Source organism: Cyprinodon tularosa, unplaced genomic scaffold (assembly GCF_016077235.1).
Source record: "Cyprinodon tularosa strain WSP-4 unplaced genomic scaffold, ASM1607723v1 ctg1023, whole genome shotgun sequence".
In the NCBI taxonomy this organism is placed as follows: Eukaryota; Metazoa; Chordata; class Actinopteri; order Cyprinodontiformes; family Cyprinodontidae; genus Cyprinodon; species Cyprinodon tularosa.
In genome coordinates this window covers 1-18,872 of record NW_024037809.1, presented here as the reverse complement: position 1 = coordinate 18,872, position 18,872 = coordinate 1, and the positions used below count along the sequence as shown (strand labels likewise).

General features: G+C 43.0%; 1 protein-coding gene across 2 annotated transcripts; it reads left to right on the top strand.

Annotated features, from left to right (window-relative positions):
* The first annotated feature begins 6,086 nt into the window (after window positions 1-6,086).
* Window positions 6,087-18,862, top strand: LOC119780166 (palmitoyltransferase ZDHHC1-like). Of its 2 annotated transcripts, XR_005280346.1 has the most exons (7): window positions 6,087-6,477; window positions 7,797-8,016; window positions 9,400-9,575; window positions 14,617-14,718; window positions 18,250-18,374; window positions 18,454-18,687; window positions 18,746-18,862. XR_005280346.1 is itself a non-coding variant. In XM_038280084.1 (6 exons), exons 2-6 carry the CDS (start codon window positions 7,798-7,800, stop codon window positions 18,585-18,587), a joined length of 756 nt encoding a protein of 251 aa, XP_038136012.1. In that variant the 5' UTR covers window positions 6,087-6,477; window position 7,797; the 3' UTR covers window positions 18,588-18,861. The 2 variants fall into 2 exon arrangements, 1 of the variants encoding a protein (XP_038136012.1); XM_038280084.1 differs by having other exon boundaries at window positions 18,454-18,861.
* Window positions 18,863-18,872: the final 10 nt, after the last annotated feature.

The following is an 18,872-nucleotide window of genomic DNA, read 5'->3' as shown; positions in this document are numbered from 1 at the left end:
CAAGTCCAGGTAGAGTGGGACCAAGTCCAGGTAGAGTGGGACCCAGTCCAGGTAGAGTGGGACCCAGCCCATGTAGACTGGGACCCAGTCCAGGTAGGCTTGGACCCAGTCCAGGTAGACTGGGACCCAGTTCATGTAGACTGGGAACCAGTCCAGGTAGACTGGGACCCAGTCCAGGTAGACTGGGACCCAGTCCAGGTTGAGCTGGGAACCAATCCAGGTAGACTGGGACCCAGTCCAGGTAGAGCGGGACCCAGTCCAGGTAGCTTGGGACCCAGTCCAGGTTGAGCTGGGACCCAGTCCAGGTAGACTGGGACCCAGTTCATGTAGACTGGGAACCAGTCCAGGTAGACTGGGACCCAGTCCAGGTAGACTGGGACCCAGTCCAGGTAGACTGGGACCCAGTCCAGGTTGAGCTGGGAACCAATCCAGGTAGACTGGGACCCAGCCCATGTAGATTGGGACCCAGTCCAGGTAGGCTGGGACCCAGTCCAGATAGACTGGGACCCAGTTCATGTAGACTGGGAACCAATCCAGGTAGACTGGGACCCAGTTCATGTAGACTGGGAACCAATCCAGGTAGACTGGGACCCAGTCCAGGTAGAGCGGGATCCAGTCCATGTAGATTGGGACCCAGTCCAGGTAGCTTGGGACCCAGCCTAGGTAGAGTGGGACCCAGTCCAGGTAGAGTGGGACCCAGTCCAGGTAGAGTGGGACCCAGTCCAGGTAGAATGGGATACAGTCCAGGTAGGCTGGGACCCAGTCCAGGTAGAGCGGGATCCAGTCCATGTAGATTGGGACCCAGTCCAGGTAGAATGGGATACAGTCCAGGTAGACTGGGACCCAGTCCAGGTAGAGCGGGATCCAGTCCATGTAGATTGGGACCCAGTCCAGGTAGCTTGGGACCCAGCCTAGGTAGAGTGGGACCCATTCCAGGTAGACTGGGACCCATTCCAGGTAGACTGGGACCCAGTCCAGGTAGACTGGGACCCAGTCCAGGTAGTTTGGGACTCAGTCCAGGTAGACTGGGACCCAGTCCAGGTAGAGTGGGTGCTTCAAAGATAGTAAAACTGAGGCCACAGGAGTTCAGCTATAGATTGGAACAGGTCCAGCCCCGTCAGACTTTTTCCAAATTCACTTCAACCGTAACAGCTGGAGAACAAATCAGGCAAATAATCGGTAGTTCTGTGCGCTAATTTCCTTTTTGAGGAGCTTCAGCAGCAGTAATGTCGTTGCAGATATTTCAGATATCTCAGACTGAGAAATAATCATGTTTAGATCATTTAAATGTTATTAATGTCAGCCAAACCCATTTGCAGAAGGACTGATAAAACATTTCAATAAACCAAAAATTACTGCAACATATTCACCATTTAAATTAACTATCTTTAATAATTTAGCGCCATGCTGGACATAATCAGCCGATTAATCTGCCCTAAAGACGATGCAGCTGCCGTGTTAAAAAACAATTTTCCTCTCTTCTGTAAACACATGTGATCGTGGCATGAGGAGTTGTTGCAAATTCAAGGAAAATGCAACAAACTTTCCTCTGTTACAACGAAAAAATTTGTTACGAATCTGTATGATTTGAATTGACTATAAAATCCTAAAAAAAATCACATTTTGTGATTCTCCCCTAAGTAAACAAAATATATTGAATTTGATTTAATTTGATAAAGTCAATCAAGCAATTTGGATTAAAGGTACACTATGCAACCGGCGTTGATTTTCCATTGAGGCTCCCCCCAGAGGGTGAAAGTAAAAGTGCACTGTCGTAAATATGCACAGCTGTTCTCCTGGTTTCTCCGTCAAGCCAGGCGCGGTTGTTTTGAGCTTAGCAGACAGGCGAACGCAACGAATCACTAACAGTGAAAGTATGAACATGCACACAGAGAGAGAGAAACCATTCCAATGTTACTTACAATCGCATCAGCAGAAACGCGAGGTCCGCGTCAGCCTTGCAGCCTTCTTTTTATTTTAGCTCTCGCCATTCGGAAAAAGCTTGCCCGATGTTCACCCGTGTACGACTCCTCTCTCTGTCCGCAGCCCTTTTCCTCTTTCTTGCCTGCTTCGACATGGGCTTTCGCTGTTTTCACGCTTGTTCCGCCATGATAACTGCACAAATATCGCCACTGCGCTAGCAACGAGCATGCTTTTAACTGGGGGGGTGTAGCAGTTCTCGCCGTAAAGCAAGACCGACTCTCGTGAGACTTCTGAGCCTGTGGGTGCGGGCCGAGGGCTCCTGCAATTGCAAGTGCGGTATTTCCCCTACAGACCACCAGGGCGACCGAGAATACCTTTGTTCAACCTGAAATGACTCATTTAATCATCCAAAACGTTATGGAACACATTAATTAACTGAAAATTGTTGCATAGTGTGCCTTTAAATCTCCAGATATCTGGTTTGTAGCATAGCGCTGCCCTGCCACCTGTTGGCAACCTGTTTCTCTGTGGTTGCCCTGAAATATTGAATCAGAAAATACTTTTATTAAAAAGCTCAAATTAGAAACTCTCGTGTCCATTAATGAATTTAAAGCAACCATGAAGAATGTAGTGATGGAGATATGTGCTTGTTTCTCTTGAGATGCTCAATGTGTTTTAACATACTGCTCTGATTTTATTTTTTTATGCTTTTCTTTTTATTATTTTTTTATTTTTCAATTCTTTATTTTTTATTTTGCAAAATGTAATATGTTGTAAATATGTATGAACTTCCTGTGGTTTGGCTGCTACCTTGGCCAGGTCTCTCTTGAAAAAGAGATTCTGAATCTCAATGGGACTTCCTGGTTAAATAAAGGTTAAATAAAAATAAAAAAAAGTAACTAAAATGTATTTATACTGCCATTCTTTTTACATATAATGGATAAAAGCAATCAAACAAGTAGTGTTTAAAACTAAATTGTCAAAAAGGCTTTTTCTTAATAAAAATCTGCTTTGAAAGGGAGATGTAATATAGCTTTTAAAGACACAGTTTATAAAACTCTTTTTATTTTATAAATCTATGTTAAGCATATAAAAGTGTTAGGTACCGTAGTTTATATTTACCGTCCTGTTGCCGTCTGAGTCCGTCTAACAGCTCCTGGTTGATTGCAGCAATAGATGCTCCTCTAAGCTCCTTGCTGAGGTGCTTGGTGTGTTACACACCCAGCTGTTTGTTCTTAGTAGGAAACTATCAAAGCTCCTGCAGTTATAGTGATGCTCAGACTGATCAGCACTGATGCAATCACTGAACACTGGATCCTGCCTGATTTGGATCTCACTCATTTCGCATAACATTTTATTTAGCTTGGACTTCATTTGTTCCTCCATTGTGACACAAGCAAGAGCAGGGATATAAATGAGATGAGCTAATTCCATCTGGTTGACAGCGTCCCTGAACGTAGGCCATAGAACAAAAGATAAAATGGGTTTTATGGTCTCACCGAGGACAGTTTAAGGACAAAGATGATGCAAGCATTGATGTTAGGGAGTTTCTCATTTTACAGCATGTTTGGTTCAATAGTTAACAGAAATCCACCAAAGTCACGCAGTAATTTAATGCACTGCAGGATTTCAGCCCAACTCTTAAACATCTTCCTCTTTTTCATCTAATGTAAATTTGTTAGCTGTTGCAATCACAGTTGGAGTTTTCCCACCTTCTTTAAGCTTCATCATGGTTCATTTAAAAGAATATTATTAAAGATAAATAACTAAATATTAATGACATGTAATTTATCATCATAGGGAGCAATAAAAAAATATTTCTTTACAGAATAATTTTAGCTCCTCCGCTTAATGAATGATATTAGTGGACACATGTCCCCAGTCTGACTCTTTAACCTTGTTTTCCATTAAGGGCAGGACATTCTTTACAGAAATAAGCAGCTGATGTGATGATAAGCACAGAGGAACCAGCAATTCTGCATTGCAATTGAATTTCCGTTTATTTATCTGATGCCGATTTACAAGAAATGTCATCTCACTTTACAGATGGAGTCATACGGTCAGATTGGTCAGAGGTTTTCTAAGGAAATCAAGCTGATTGCATCTGTTCTGACTTTGCAGGATTTGCTTCTCCAGGATGACCGTGTGGTGTCTGCACTAACACGCTTTCTGGATTTACGTCCAATTTGTAATATTATCTCCTGCTGAGCAATAATTTTGTTTGAAAATATTTTTGATTTTCAAAAAAAGAACACATCGTCTCCACCTGAGCCTGGCACACCTGGAGGAGAAGAACACCCACGATGGATGCTGTTCCTGGACTTCAGTTCAGCTTTCAGCACCATCATCCCACAGCATCTGATGGGCAAACTGGAACAGCTGGGCTTCAATACACCCCTCTGCTATTGGCTGCTAGACTTCCTCACCAACAGACCTCAGTCACTGTTCTCCCTGCTGCCCTCTGGGAAGAGGCTTCACAGCATTCAATGCAGGACCAGCAGGTTCTGCAGCAGCTTCTTCCCCACCTCCATCAGACTAAACAGTTAAAAAAAACTCTAAATCAAGTCACCAATCGAGACTCTGCATCACACTGATGACTTCATGCCAAATAGAACTAAACCCAAATGGTTTTCCACTGCATTTCTGCAGCATAGATTTATGTTTGGTTTGACAATGCTCTGAACTTCCATATCAATGCATTTTTGCACCGTGTTTTTTTCTCCCACACTGTTTACATTTATTCACTGCTGCACCTTATAGAATGGAAATGTTCACTTTTAAGTTGCTGCTCATTCACTGTCCGAAATCTGTATAAAAGAAATTTGGTTTTGTATTCACTCTGTTTAACTGTTTAAACATCTGTTTAAGTATTTCCTGTGTTAGTGGCCATTTTTATGTTCTCTTCGAAATTATAAAAGATATCTTTCAAAAACTGAATTGACTGTTTAAAGATAAATAATAAATTCTAGCATATTTGTTTTGCTAGTGCAGCGCCTGGTTCTGCTGGAGGTTTCTTTCTGTTCAAAGGGAGCTTTCCTACCCACTATCGCTTCATGCATGCTTGGTGTGAGGGATTGCTGATGAGTCAATGCAATCAGCTGGTTTTCAACTTTGAACCAATCTCTGAATGATTTGGTTGAATTATTTCTATAAAGTGACTTGAGATGACATCTGCTGTAAACTGGCGAAACAGAAATAAGCAAAATTGAAATGAGTTATGAGTGAAAAGGACAGAAGTCAATATTTGATTTGTAGTATAGAACTTAATCGACCGCTGTTAAATCACATACACCTTGGATAATATAGGTTCAGTTTTAATAGTAGTCTTTACAGAAAAACACAGGTATGCTATAGGGAACAAAAACAGGACATTTTAAAAATAACGGCTTTCCTTTAAGAGAAAATTTGCAGCGACCTGCGGTTCCAAGCAGTCAGTCGCTTTAGTCTACCTCTGTAGTGCTCTCCTCGTGCTGATCGGTGAGAAGGACAGACATGCAGTAAACTAATTTGAGGTGGGAACAAACACTTTACACCTTCACAGTGGCGGCTCTAGACCTAATGTACCAGGGGGCAAATAGGGGGCCAGGAGGGGGCCTGCGTTGTTTTCAAGGAGGAACAGAAAAGCATGAAATAAAAAACAGGACAAGGGATTAAAATAAATGAAGAGAGCTGCATAAAGTAAAATTTCCATTCAAGTAGGTTTAATTAAAATTCTATTTCCTATTAGGTCAATATACATTGAGGATTTAGGGATTTTACATATTTTTCACTTAATTTACATTAAAATTACCGTTTTTTTTATAAAATCTGAATTAGAACTCAAGAAAAGCTGATAAATTCCCCTGTAAAAATTATAGCATTAAGAAAACATTTGTTAGATGAAAACTGGGATTCTATCTCAATACCACTGAAGCCTCATTATCGCCTTATTGTCTTTAAATATTTAGTAAAACAGAATTTACAAAGAAAAAAAAGTAACAGTTTTATGTCTTCAGTACAGGGGTCAGTACATGATGTACAGGGGCACTGACCCCCGGTGGCCCCTGTCTAGAACCGCCCATGGTACCGTCACATGACCTAGTAGCGATAACATTCGATGGTACCAAAGGACGCTGGGCGGGTCTTGACTGACGCTGACCAATCGTAGCACACATGGAGCGTTACCAAGGAAACGGCGTACAAAGCTACGTGCCGTTGAGCCGCAGCCGGACGGCAGCTAGCTGAGCTGCTTCACTTTCAGCGGTAAAGTCAACCTTCCGTCCCGCTGCTGGACGTTCCTGCCCAGCGAAGGCTTCTGTTATCCGGCTGGTAGCTCAGCCCGCCTTCCGGGGGCTAGTTAGCCGCTTAGCGCCTCTAACGGACTGAGCGGCTCCGCTGCGGGGATGGAGCCCAGCTAGCGGTGGAGCTGACTGGGACGGTCTGGTCTGGCCCTGTGATTCACCGGAGAGACCCTCTGTTTCCCCTCAGAGACCCACCCAGGCTCGGTAGAAGCTCCGCGCTGCGGGCTGAGATGAAGAACCGAGTCCGCGGGACCGGTCGCTGAGGCTAAGCCAGGTAAGCCGCCTCTGGGTCCGGGCTCCGTCCTGCTTTGGTTCCCCAGCTTCAGCTGGATCAGATGTTTTCTACCAGAAGAACGTTTCAGATGCAGAAGATCCGGATGGATGGACCGGATCAGAGCAGCCTCCTCACCGCTGGCTGATTAGCATCTGATGGCTGCTGAGGAGGGAATGAAACTATGGAGGAGCTCTGGAGGCAGATGATGCTGCTGCACTCAATAACCATTCAGACATAACGGTGCAGATTAACAGGAAGATTAAAGCTGTGATTTTCTAAGGTGATATATTCCTCGCCATCCTCTGTTTGGATTCACCCGTTTTATCGCGTAAGTTTGGAATCATGAGATTTGCAGAGAAAGGAGGTGCTGATGGGTTTGAACTTCTCTGTACGTCCATTTCACCCACTGAACTATCGTTATTCATTTATGACAATAGAAACTCTGCATCTATGACCCTTAATGAAGACAACTTCCCAAAAAAAGCTTTGCAATGTGAGATCAAGAGGTTTTTATGTACAGTTTCTTAAGTTTATGGATTTTTTTTTTATTAGAAAGCAGTTATAGTTTAATCTGATCCGATGCACATCCACCTGCAAGCACATGGCAACAGTGGAGAGGTACATCTCGGTTTTAACAGGAATAAACCTTCATCCTGGACGTCTGATCTGATAACAAACTTCAGGCGATTTCTTTAAAATCCCCCATTTTTCAGAACCTCCCCATTTCTCATGAAGCGTAGCGATGCTTCCAACTGACTGTGAGCTTTACCTGCGTCAGGTGTGACAGCAGCTGCTTCCTGTGTAAAGGGAAACTATCAAAAATGATTTGTTTCTCTAAACCATTAGATTTAGACACCGAGGACTCAGTTCATAGCTTCTGTCAGCTAGATGCAGATATCAGAGCGCTAAATATTGAAGGAGCAAAGCCACCCGATTGATTTATTTTGTCTTCCTTCGATGCCTTGTTCACATCCTGATGAAGCTGTTTCTTCACTTTTCTGCTAACCTTTGATCTTGTCTGTAAAGAGAGAATTATTATTAAAGTTTATAATGTTAAAAATCAGATAATGAGACGAGAGGAGCTGGTTTGGCTTTAGTTCTCCTCACTGTGATCCTTTAGGAAACCTGTTAAGCTCAGGGAATAAACAGAAGCCATGAGGAAAGCCAGGAGGTCAGCTGATCTCCCAGAATGTGACCCGATCTGAGGTTTAGGACCTGAGTGACGCTGAGGTCCTCCTGCAGCAGCTTCTCCTGACCGCGGTCCTTCTGAGGGAGCAGGATCTCCTTCATTCATCCTCAGCCTGTCTATGTGTCTGCAGGATGGACGTGTGCGGAAGGAACCCGAACCGCACGGCGCCGGTCAGTGAGGACGCTTCCCGGCGGTCCGACGTGCCGCTCTGCTCCCGGACAAACGGCTGGAGCTGGCCGCCTCATCCCTTCCAGCTGCTGGCGTGGCTGCTGTACGCCTACTTCGCCATCGCCGGCTTCGGTGTGTTCGTCCCGCTGCTGCCGGCGCACTGGATCCCCGCCGGCTACATCGTATCCTTCCTGTTCCCAGCAGCCATGCTTTTGGGGTCAGAGGTCAGCCGGGGCTGACTTGGTCTCTAATAAATCATTTATTGAGGGTGCTTCTGATTGGTTGAACAGAGAGGGAAGCCCAGTGGTTAGATCTGAAGGTTTCCTGGTAGATTCAAACAGACTTAGTTACATTCTTCCTATTTTTATTTTTTTATTTTTTAAAAGAAAATCTCCAGATTTTCTTTTTTCTATTTTTTTTTCAACTTTTTGTTTTTCAGATGGAGTTTTTACTAGGGATGCACGATATTGGGATTTTGGCCGATATCCGATATGCCGATATTTTAAAACTCATGTAGCCGATAACCGATATCGATACCGATGTTAAAGCTGGACAAAAATAAGTAGTCATTGAAAATAGCAGCTTTGTTATCCATTTCTGACACTTTGAAAAATAATATACTCAAATATATTTTCATACGCTGATATCAAATAGATTTTTAAAAACGCGGTATCGATCTATTTTACTTTCAAAATCTCGTGGAATTTCTTCGTTCTGTTACAAACTCTCGTGATATTTTGCAAATTCTTTTGAGATTTTGTTAGTAAAATAGATCGATACCGCGTCAATATATCAACATATAAAAATATGGCAACATTTGGTGAATTTTCGGGGGATTTCGTAGCATAACGATGACATATAGCAATATTTCATTAGTAAAAGAGATTGATATGGTGTTTTTAAATGGCAATATATCAGCATATGAAGATATTGGGATATTTTAATGTATAAATTTTTTTCCCTCGTCTTTAGAAGTTTTTAAGTCTGTAAAAAAGAAGTTTTTGAGGAAGAAGAAGAAGTAGTATTTTTTTTTTTTTTTAAGACTTTAGAAACTCAGAAGCTGATCAAATATCGGGTTAAATATTGGTGGGGTGGCCGATGTCCGATATTCAGTGTTAAGGCCGATACCGATAGGGGGCCGATTATATCCTGCATCCCTAGTTTTTACAAATGACCTTCTTTTCAAGTACCATTTTTAGAGATCACATCCTCTTCACTTTGAGCCCATTATAAACGTTAGCGATAAAGATGCTGTTCTAAGGCCAAAATACAGACCAATAGAAAAGCATCATCTCTCCTCATTCCAGAGAAAAAACTGCTATCTACAAGAGAATGTGAACTGAAAAACATATTTAGGAAAGAACACAAATCAAAAGCTATATGTAGAAAAACAGGAAATAAAAAATGAAAATGTCAATTCTGTAAATAAATAAATAAAAAATCCAGCTTCCAGATCCCCGGTTGAAGAGAGGAAAAAATCTGGGTTGGTTTTCAGTTTCCTGTTCTCCACAGTCTGACCGTTTTTTTCCACCACGTCTCAGTCTGAGTCCTGAACGGCTGCTCAGTGCACGGGCATCATGTTCGCGTGCCACCTGTTGGTCCACGTCATGGCCGTGTCCATCGACCCGGCCGACAACAACGTGAGGACGAAGAGCGACAGAGGCCCAGTCCCCATGTTCGACCGCTCCAAACACGCACACGTCATCGAGAACTGCCACTGCTACCTGTGCCAGGTGGATGTGTGAGTAATAAGCCCAGTTAGGGAAGCAGGTTATCCATCAATAAATTAATCCATTGATCACCGACTCATTTATAAGCTACAATTAAACAAACCTGAGTTTTCTCCAGCGATGGTGAGATGAAGCCTCATGAGGCATTGAACCATTTTGGCTAATTGCTTCAACGATCCCCACAGTTCATGAAGCTTCATCTCCACCTACTGGTAGAGTGCAGAACTACAGTTAGTAATATAATCTGCGATTTCTTTTTTTCTCTATTCAAGTTCCTTTGAAATTGTTAATGATCCGTCTCTATAATTAAATCTTTTATAAGTTTTTTGTGTGTAAAATGTCTTGGAAGAGAAAAAAATAATTTAAGGTTCACTGTTTTTCTGCCGTTTTAGTAAAATAAGCTCCAGCAGACAGTGAAAGTGTTTGTGCAAATTGGGCAATGATGAGATGAAAGGTGTTAGTCATTTTTATTTAAACAAAAGTTAAAGTTTTTGGTTTTAATCGGGTTGGAAGTTATGTGTTCAACCAATCTTTTGGTGAAACAGACCATTCTAATTTGGCAGCGTTTTACGCGATCTATAGCATTTCTCAATTCACTAGACCATGAGTACAGACTCGTGTCCTCACCAAGTATGTTCTTGAGAAGAACACCGGAAACTCTGGACACTGGGAGAACGCAGAATAAATCTGGGTTAATTGGAACAGAGACGTACTGATGACATCACCACACGCTCGGCTCGTCGGTAGCTGCATTTCACCTCCTGTTATTAATAGTCTCTAGATAATAATAAACTATTACTTTTTTCGTTTAGTGGAGGAATAATAATGAACACAGTCGGATAAACACAAATCAAATTAACAAATTAGCCCTGGCTGCTGCAGACGGGCTAACGTTAGCCCTGGCTGCTGCAGACAAGCTAACGTTAGCCCTGGCTGCTGCAGACGAGCTAACGTTAGCCCTGGCTGCTGCAGACAAGGTAACGTTAGCCGTGGCTCCTGTAGACGAGCTAACGTTAGCCCTGGCTGCTGCAGACAAGCTAACGTTAGCCCTGGCTCCTGTAGACGAGCTAACGTTAGCCCTGGCTGCTGCAGACAAGCTAACGTTAGCCCTGGCTCCTGTAGACAAGCTTACGTTAGCCCTGGCTGCTGCAGACAAGCTAACGTTAGCCCTGGCTCCTGTAGACGAGCTAACGTTAGCCCTGGCTGCTGCAGACAAGCTAACGTTAGCCCTGGCTCCTGTAGACGAGCTAATGTTAGCCCTGGCTCCTGTAGACGAGCTAATGTTAGCCCTGGCTGCTGCAGACAAGCTAACGTTAGCCCTGGCTCCTGTAGACGAGCTAACGCTAGCCCTGGCTCCTGTAGACGAGCTAATGTTAGCCCTGGCTCCTGCAGACGAGCTAACGTTAGCCCCGGCTGCTACAGACGGGCTAACATTAGCCCTGGCTGCTGCAGACAAGCTAACGTTAGCCCTGGCTGCTGCAGACGGGCTAACGTTAGCCCTGGCTGCTGCAGACAAGCTAACGTTAGCCCTGGCTCCTGTAGACAAGCTTACGTTAGCCCTGGCTGCTGCAGACAAGCTAACGTTAGCCCTGGCTGCTGCAGACAAGCTAACGTTAGCCCTGGCTCCTGTAGACGAGCTAACGTTAGCCCTGGCTGCTGCAGACAAGCTAACGTTAGCCCTGGCTCCTGTAGACGAGCTAATGTTAGCCCTGGCTCCTGTAGACGAGCTAATGTTAGCCCTGGCTGCTGCAGACAAGCTAACGTTAGCCCTGGCTCCTGTAGACGAGCTAACGCTAGCCCTGGCTCCTGTAGACGAGCTAATGTTAGCCCTGGCTCCTGCAGACGAGCTAACGTTAGCCCCGGCTGCTACAGACGGGCTAACATTAGCCCTGGCTGCTGCAGACAAGCTAACGTTAGCCCTGGCTGCTGCAGACGGGCTAACGTTAGCCCTGGCTGCTGTTGCCCTCGGTCAGCATCTGTGCCGTTGCTAGCATGTCTTCTTCTGTCACGTTAAAAATGTTTTGTGTAATGCTCTTCACATCTCTATCATCATGCACAGTGGCAACATTGGTGCTATTTAGACGATAACTAGGAGTTGTACGTTTTATTTTCTCAAAATCCGTCACGTAAAGTTCACTCTACATCCTTGTTGCCATTAAACAGTAGAATTAACCAAGACTGGGCTCTGGATTGTAGTTCTGCCTCTACTGTGAACCTTAGCGCCCTCTAGTGCACAACGCTGACATTACGACACTGAAATGCATCCCTTTAAATCACCGGGAACGTTTGTCCAGTAAAACACGTTCAAATGAAATTAAAAACACGTATCATTTATTGAAAAGTATGTAATAATTTTATATTTAAAGTACTTTCAAAATTTTGAATTTGGAATATGAACGGACTTTAATTGGACCTAATCAGATGAAACCAAAAATCAACAATTAATTGCATATTAATTATTTGTTTAAATCCTTAATCTCATTAAAAAAAGGTTAAAGGAATAGTACACCCAAAACATGATCAGCCTTCATTTTCTACTCACCCCCATGCTGAACAACACTCTGGAGTACTTTTTTGATATCTCAAATGCATCTGGAGATCTGGGAGGCTTCTTGCTGTCTGCTGACATTCAAATAATGGAGGTCTATGGCGCCCGAGACAGATAGGTCCATAAAAGTCCACAAAAAACGTGTCAATATTCCTCCATACTGCTCGTCCAATGTATTCCAAGTGTCCTGAGTGGGTAGCATCCAGAATTTACTCGAAACGAAGTCATTTAGAATGTTTTTAGAGCATAAACAGTAGTGTATAGGATTTCCTGAAAGCGCGTTCACGAGTCTACGGAAACCGCGGCAGACCAAACCAGATGAAAGTGCGCATTCAGCTCGGCAAAGAACTCATGCTCTTCCTCAACACTGAAGTCCTCAGACATTTTTCTTTCGTTGTTTCTTTCTTTGCACAGGTAAACAGCACATTTCTTCTTCTACGCTTGCATTATCAGCAGAGCAGACGCTGAATGCGCACTTTCATCTGGTTTGGTCTGCCGCGTTTTCCGTAGACTCGTGAACGCGCTTTTAGGAAATCCTATACACTACTGTTTATGCTCTAAAAACATTCTAAATGACTTTGTTTCGAGTAAATTCTGGACGCTACCCACTCAGGACACTTGGAATACATTGGACGAGCAGTATGGAGGAATATTGACACGTGTTTTGTGGACTTTTATGGACCTTTCTGCCTCGGGCGCCATAGACCTCCATTATTTGAATGTCAGCAGACAGCAAGAAGCCTCCCAGATCTCCAGATGCATTTGAGATATCAAAAAAGTACTCCAGAGTGTTGTTCAGCATGGGGGTGAGTAGAAAATGAAGGCTAATCATGTTTTGGGTGTACTATTCCTTTAAGAATGGAAAAATAACCCTCAGAGGCTGCTTTGTCTGATGATCGGAGGTTAGGCTGATCATGCTGATGATGCAGGTGTGTTTACCTACCTAGACTCCACATTTCCACAGAGGGAGTCATTAATGGCTTCCCAGTGGAGGACCGAGGGCCTCCGCAGGCTGCTGACTGCAAACACACAGATTAAACAACAACAACAGTTCCTACAGCTTTAACCAGAACTTCTCACTTTCATTTTATTGTTTAGTTTAGAGGGAAAGTTTTCAGCTTCAGCAGATTTTATTTTCAACAGTTTAGGTTAATTAGATGCAGAACAATAAAGAAGTAAAAGGATGACAACCAGTGTTGTTTTTGACAGCCATCCTAGATTTAATCTTAGTCTTCAGGAATAAAACTATTATTAGTATTAGTCACATTTTAGTCATTACGAAATGTGATCGTTTTAGTCGGTTTTAGTCGACTAAAACTTAAAAAGGTTTTGCTATAGTTTTAGTCAGTTTTATGTTACAAAAAAGTGAACCTTTACAAATAGCAGACCTAGTTCAACGCGTAATTTTGGTTAATATAGCAGAAAGACGAGGACAAAATGTCCAATAAAGGATGAATGATTTTAGACATCCAAGGTTTCCATCCCAAAGAAAACTCTTCCTGATCTACGAGGAATTCATTGCTCCAAAAAAGCAAAGGACAAAAACATCTAACTTCCTAATTTGGTCATTTTGGCTTTATTCCTGAGAATTTACCTCTTAGTTACTGCTGCTTACGGGTCAAAGTAGACTTAAATTCACAGTGATATAAAAGAAAAAAATACAGAGAACCTACATAATTGCCATGGCAACCCAGTTGAAATCTTCTGGGGGACTGTCAATGACAGTGAGACCTATGGAGGCCTGGTTGGAACATTTTATGCTAACTAAAATGTTGAAATATTTAATGACAAAATTTTACATCATATTTTAATACACAGAAATGATAACAATGAGAAATAGGAAATATTCAAAGATCTATTTACATTTTCATCTGGATCTTTATCCAAAAGAAAAAGAACGCAATGAAATATTTTCTTTGGATATAATTAATCCAATTAATCCAAATACTGGAACTGATCTCAGAAATGTTACCCATCGACCAACTCATGACATGTCTCTGGATTTCTATGTTTGCCTGTTGGAACTGTTGTCTGTCCACCATGTTTTTTTTTATTATTAAACATGTTTCCTCATAACTGAGGCGGGATCATGTAACCATTCAGGGCACATCCTTCATTGCACTCCGATTCCAGACGTTTCTGCAGCTGCTATGCTTCAATAACTGACAGCTACAGGGAGAGTGGAGGGAGTGGGTGTGGGGGGAGTGGGTGTGGGGGTTTCCACAGTGAGTAAATTCTGGGCAGTAGACCATTAAATAAGCAGCTCCTTAGAGCCAGGATGCTCTATGGAAGCTGAATCCAGGTCAGTGGGCTTGTTATGTCTCCGAGGAGGACCCCTGAATTGGGTCAGAGAGGAAGCCCCGCCCCCCTATGATCCTCTGCTGCTGCTGAGGCCCCGCCATGAACCAGAAACTCAACAACCCAATTACAAAAAAATTCATATTGTTGTTTTTTAACTTCTCCTTCCTTTGATTTGTTTTATGTTTGTGTGTGATTTGTCTCAGGGGTCCTAAATCCAAGCACTGCAGCGCCTGTAACAAATGTGTGGCCAACTTCGACCACCACTGCCGCTGGCTCAACAACTGCGTGGGAAGCAGGAACTACAAGTGAGTTTTCCTGTCTGTTGTGTTCACCGTCCGACCGTCTGCAGGTTCAGCTGCAGGAGATGGAGATTCTGAGGAGGATTGAATCAGGGTGTCTGCAGGTCATTAAAAATCATTTTTAATTAAGGTCTTAATCCGCATTAAAATTCATTACATTTGATTATCATTTATTAAAGAAAAAAAGTTTATAAAAACAATTTAGCCAGATATACCAATTTATTTCAGTTTATTTAAAGTTGACTGAGGATTCACCATGTTATTTATGCACATATATAATATAAATAATGCTGTGGAGCCCTGTTGCTGTGCGGCGCAGCGTTATACCTGTAGTCGAGGCGTTCACAATAGAAGACATGGACTGACCCAAACAACAAAATAACTGAATGATCTGAACATATACAGAGGTTTTTTTATCTACACAATTAATTTTGATAGCAGGAAAATATCGCAATATATGGTGATATTGCAATATATTGATAATATCGTATAATATCGTATCGCAAACCAAGAATCGTGACACAGATCGTATCTCAAACCCCATCCCAATACTCATCCCTAGCGATAAGCTGGTTGACCACCTGTTTGAAAAACCGTGTTACCTCACTGACCTCAGTGGGAAAGAGGCTTTTGAGTTCCACCTTTATGTTGGTCGCCCTCTGCTGAACTCTGGAGAACAATGTAGAAAAACTGTTCTGCTACGTCTTCATTTGGAGTCAGCTTCTTCCTGTGACGTCACGTTTCTTCCTGTGACGTCACGTTTCTTCCTGTGACGTCACGTTTGTTTCTGTGACGTCACGTTTCTTTCTGTGACGTCAGGGTTTTTTCTGTGACGTCACGTTTCTTTCTGTGACGTCACGTTTCTTTCTGTGACGTCACGTTTCTTTCTGTGACGTCAGGGTTTTTTCTGTGACGTCACGTTTCTTTCTGTGATGTCACGTTTCTTTCTGTGATGTCACGTTTCTTCCTGTGACGTCACGTTTCTTTCTGTGACGTCACGTTTCTTTCTGTGACGTCAGGGTTTTTTCTGTGACGTCACGTTTCTTTCTGTGATGTCACGTTTCTTTCTGTGATGTCACGTTTCTTCCTGTGACGTCACGCTTCTTTCTGTGATGTCACGTTTCTTTCTGTGACGTCACGCTTCTTTCTGTGATGTCACGTTTCTTTCTGTGATGTCACGTTTCTTTCTGTGACGTCATGCTTCTGTCTGTGACGTCACGTTTCTTTCTGTGACGTCACGTTTCTTCCTGTGACGTCACGGTTTTTTCTGTGACGTCACGTTTCTTTCTGTGACGTCACGTTTCTTCCTGTGACGTCACGGTTTTTTCTGTGACGGCACGTTTCTTCCTGTGACGTCACGTTTCTTCCTGTGACGTCACGGTTTTTTCTGTGACGTCACGTTTCTTTCTGTGACGTCACGTTTCTTCCTGTGACGTCACGGTTTTTTCTGTGACGGCACGTTTCTTCCTGTGACGTCACGTTTCTTCCTGTGACGTCACGGTTTTTTCTGTGACGTCACGTTTCTTTCTGTGACGTCACGTTTCTTCCTGTGACGTCACGGTTTTTTCTGTGACGGCACGTTTCTTCCTGTGACGTCACGTTTCTTCCTGTGACGTCACGGTTTTTTCTGTGACGTCACGTTTCTTCCTGTGACGTCACGGTTTTTCCTGTGACGTCACGGCGCCTTCCCTGTTTCTGCTAATATTGATCAGCTGTCTAGGAGTCTAACTCCAGCGCCATCTAAAGTCCGGTCAGCAGGAATAACCAATGGATCATTATTTATACCTAAAACTAATACATTTGCGGTGATTTAATGAGTTTAGTGTTAATCAGTAAAAAAATAAAACAATAATTTTCATTGCGATCACAGAGTCTGGGAGCGGCCATCTTTGCCCAAATATAGTAACCCCTCCCTCCTGCCATCTTCCGGCAGTGATGTCACGGTGCGGTAAGCCTAGCGCCATTGACCGGTCTCCTCCTTTGAAGTGCCACAGGCTTTGAAATGAATCAGACACAAAGGGTGTTCCAGTTGTCCCAGTTTGCTGCAGTGTTTTAGTTTTATTTACATTTTTCCTGCTGTTTTGCTGCACATTTTCATTTTTTTTATTTCCAGAAAAGTCCGCGGCGCACTGGGATCCGATTATTTTCAGGTTAAATGTGAGGGAAGATGTGAAACCAAGGGCGTAGGTTTGATTTGAACTTTGGTAGGGACACTATTGGTCTAGTGTCATTGGTGCTATGCAATATGCATGCCCTTTTTTATGCTCGATGTGAGCATCCGTACTGATAAGAGGAATTCATTGTTGAAAGAGAAAAGCAACATTTTGCTCCATTAATAAAAATGTTATAAGCTCTACACTCATTAGATGCTGTTTATCAATGTTTGAAGTATCACCGGCTCTGATGAATGTGGAATTAGGACTGTTTTCCACTTTGAAAACGGTTTCATTTGAACGACTAAGAGAGAAGGTAAATACAGTATTTTCTTCTGAAGATATAGACTTGTGCAGAGTTAAACCCCACTCTAATATTTGTACCTACTATGCTCTCTCTGTATCAAGCAAAATAATACATTCATTAAAATATTAACTTCACTATAAAAGTTGAACATCTGGGCTGTAGTTACTCTGTGTCGCCCATTTCATGTATTTAATCTGGGGCTGAAAAAATGAATTATATTAATTGATTATTTCAATAATCGTCAACTAATTTAGTAAGTGATTCATCATTAACTTGAGTATAGAGACTTTAAAACATACAGTTATATAAATGTAAAATGTGCCTTTCCCCACAGAGCAACCCACTTAGATCAGTTATTATATCAAAATTGTAAAAATAAAAACAAAAAAATGAAAACAGTAATAGCAACTAAATATCGGTAAAAAGGAAACCCTCACATTTTCTTTTTTAGTTGGCTGTGGCTAAGAATCAGAAATGTTGATGGCTTACAGCCTTTATTTGCCCATTTTTCCAGCAGTCTTCAGAACTCCTGGCTGACTCAGAATATTTCGTTTTATAAAAGAAAAAAAAAGGATTTTGTTTTTTTTAGTGCACATGATATTCATTTTTTTTATTGGGACTAGTTTTGTAGCCTAATATTAATTGTAGTAACCGCTGCATTCTAGTGTGAATAAATTTTCACTGTTGTGCTCCAAGCACACGCGGACTAGAAAACAGCCAATCAGAGAGAGAGAAGGCGGAACTTAAGGCAGAACAACCAATAAGAGTTGAGTTAAACAGCGCAGCACAGTTCCATGCGCTGCTACATGAAAGGGACAGGAGAGACCAGGCAGAGGAGCTGCGAGAGGAAAAGAAGCCACTGCTGCAACAACTACTGCTGTAAATTATAAACATGTTGCTCACATCAAATTATTGGTAGGGACAATTAGGTCGGTTAAAAATTTTGGTAGGGACATGTCCCTATGGTCCCTATGCAAACCTACGCCCATGTGTGAAACAGTATGGCCGCCTCGGCTCCATGTCTTCCTGTTATCTGCCATGGTGCCAGCATTGTCATTGGTCTCCTCTGTCCTGCAGGTTGTTCCTCCACAGCGTGGTCTCTGCTCTGCTGGGGGTCTGTCTGGTTCTGGTCTTTGCCTCCTATGTCTTCATTGAGTTCTTCTTGGATCCATCCAAACTGCGCACCGATAAACACTTTCTGGGTAAGATATGACTGCTGACCCTGTAGAAGAAGGCGTGGACGCTGTCGACTGAGACAGGTGTGTGCCTGTGTGTCCACAGTGCAGAATGAGACAGGTGTGTGTCCACAGTGCAGAATGAGACAGGTGTGTGCCTGTGTGTCCACAGTGCAGAATGAGACAGGTGTGTGTCCACAGTGCAGAATGAGACAGGTGTGTGTCCACAGTGCAGAATGAGACAGGTGTGTGTCCACAGTGCAGAATGAGACAGGTGTGTGTCCACAGTGCAGAATAAGACAGGTGTGTGCCTGTGTGTCCACAGTGCAGAATGAGACAGGTGTGTGTCCACAGTGCAGAATGAGACAGGTGTGTGTCCACAGAGCAGAATGAGACAGGTGTGTGCCTGTGTGTCCACAGTGCAGAATGAGACAGGTGTGTGTCCACAGTGCAGAATGAGACAGGTGTGTGTCCACAGTGCAGAATGAGACAGGTGTGTGTCCACAGTGCAGAATGAGACAGGTG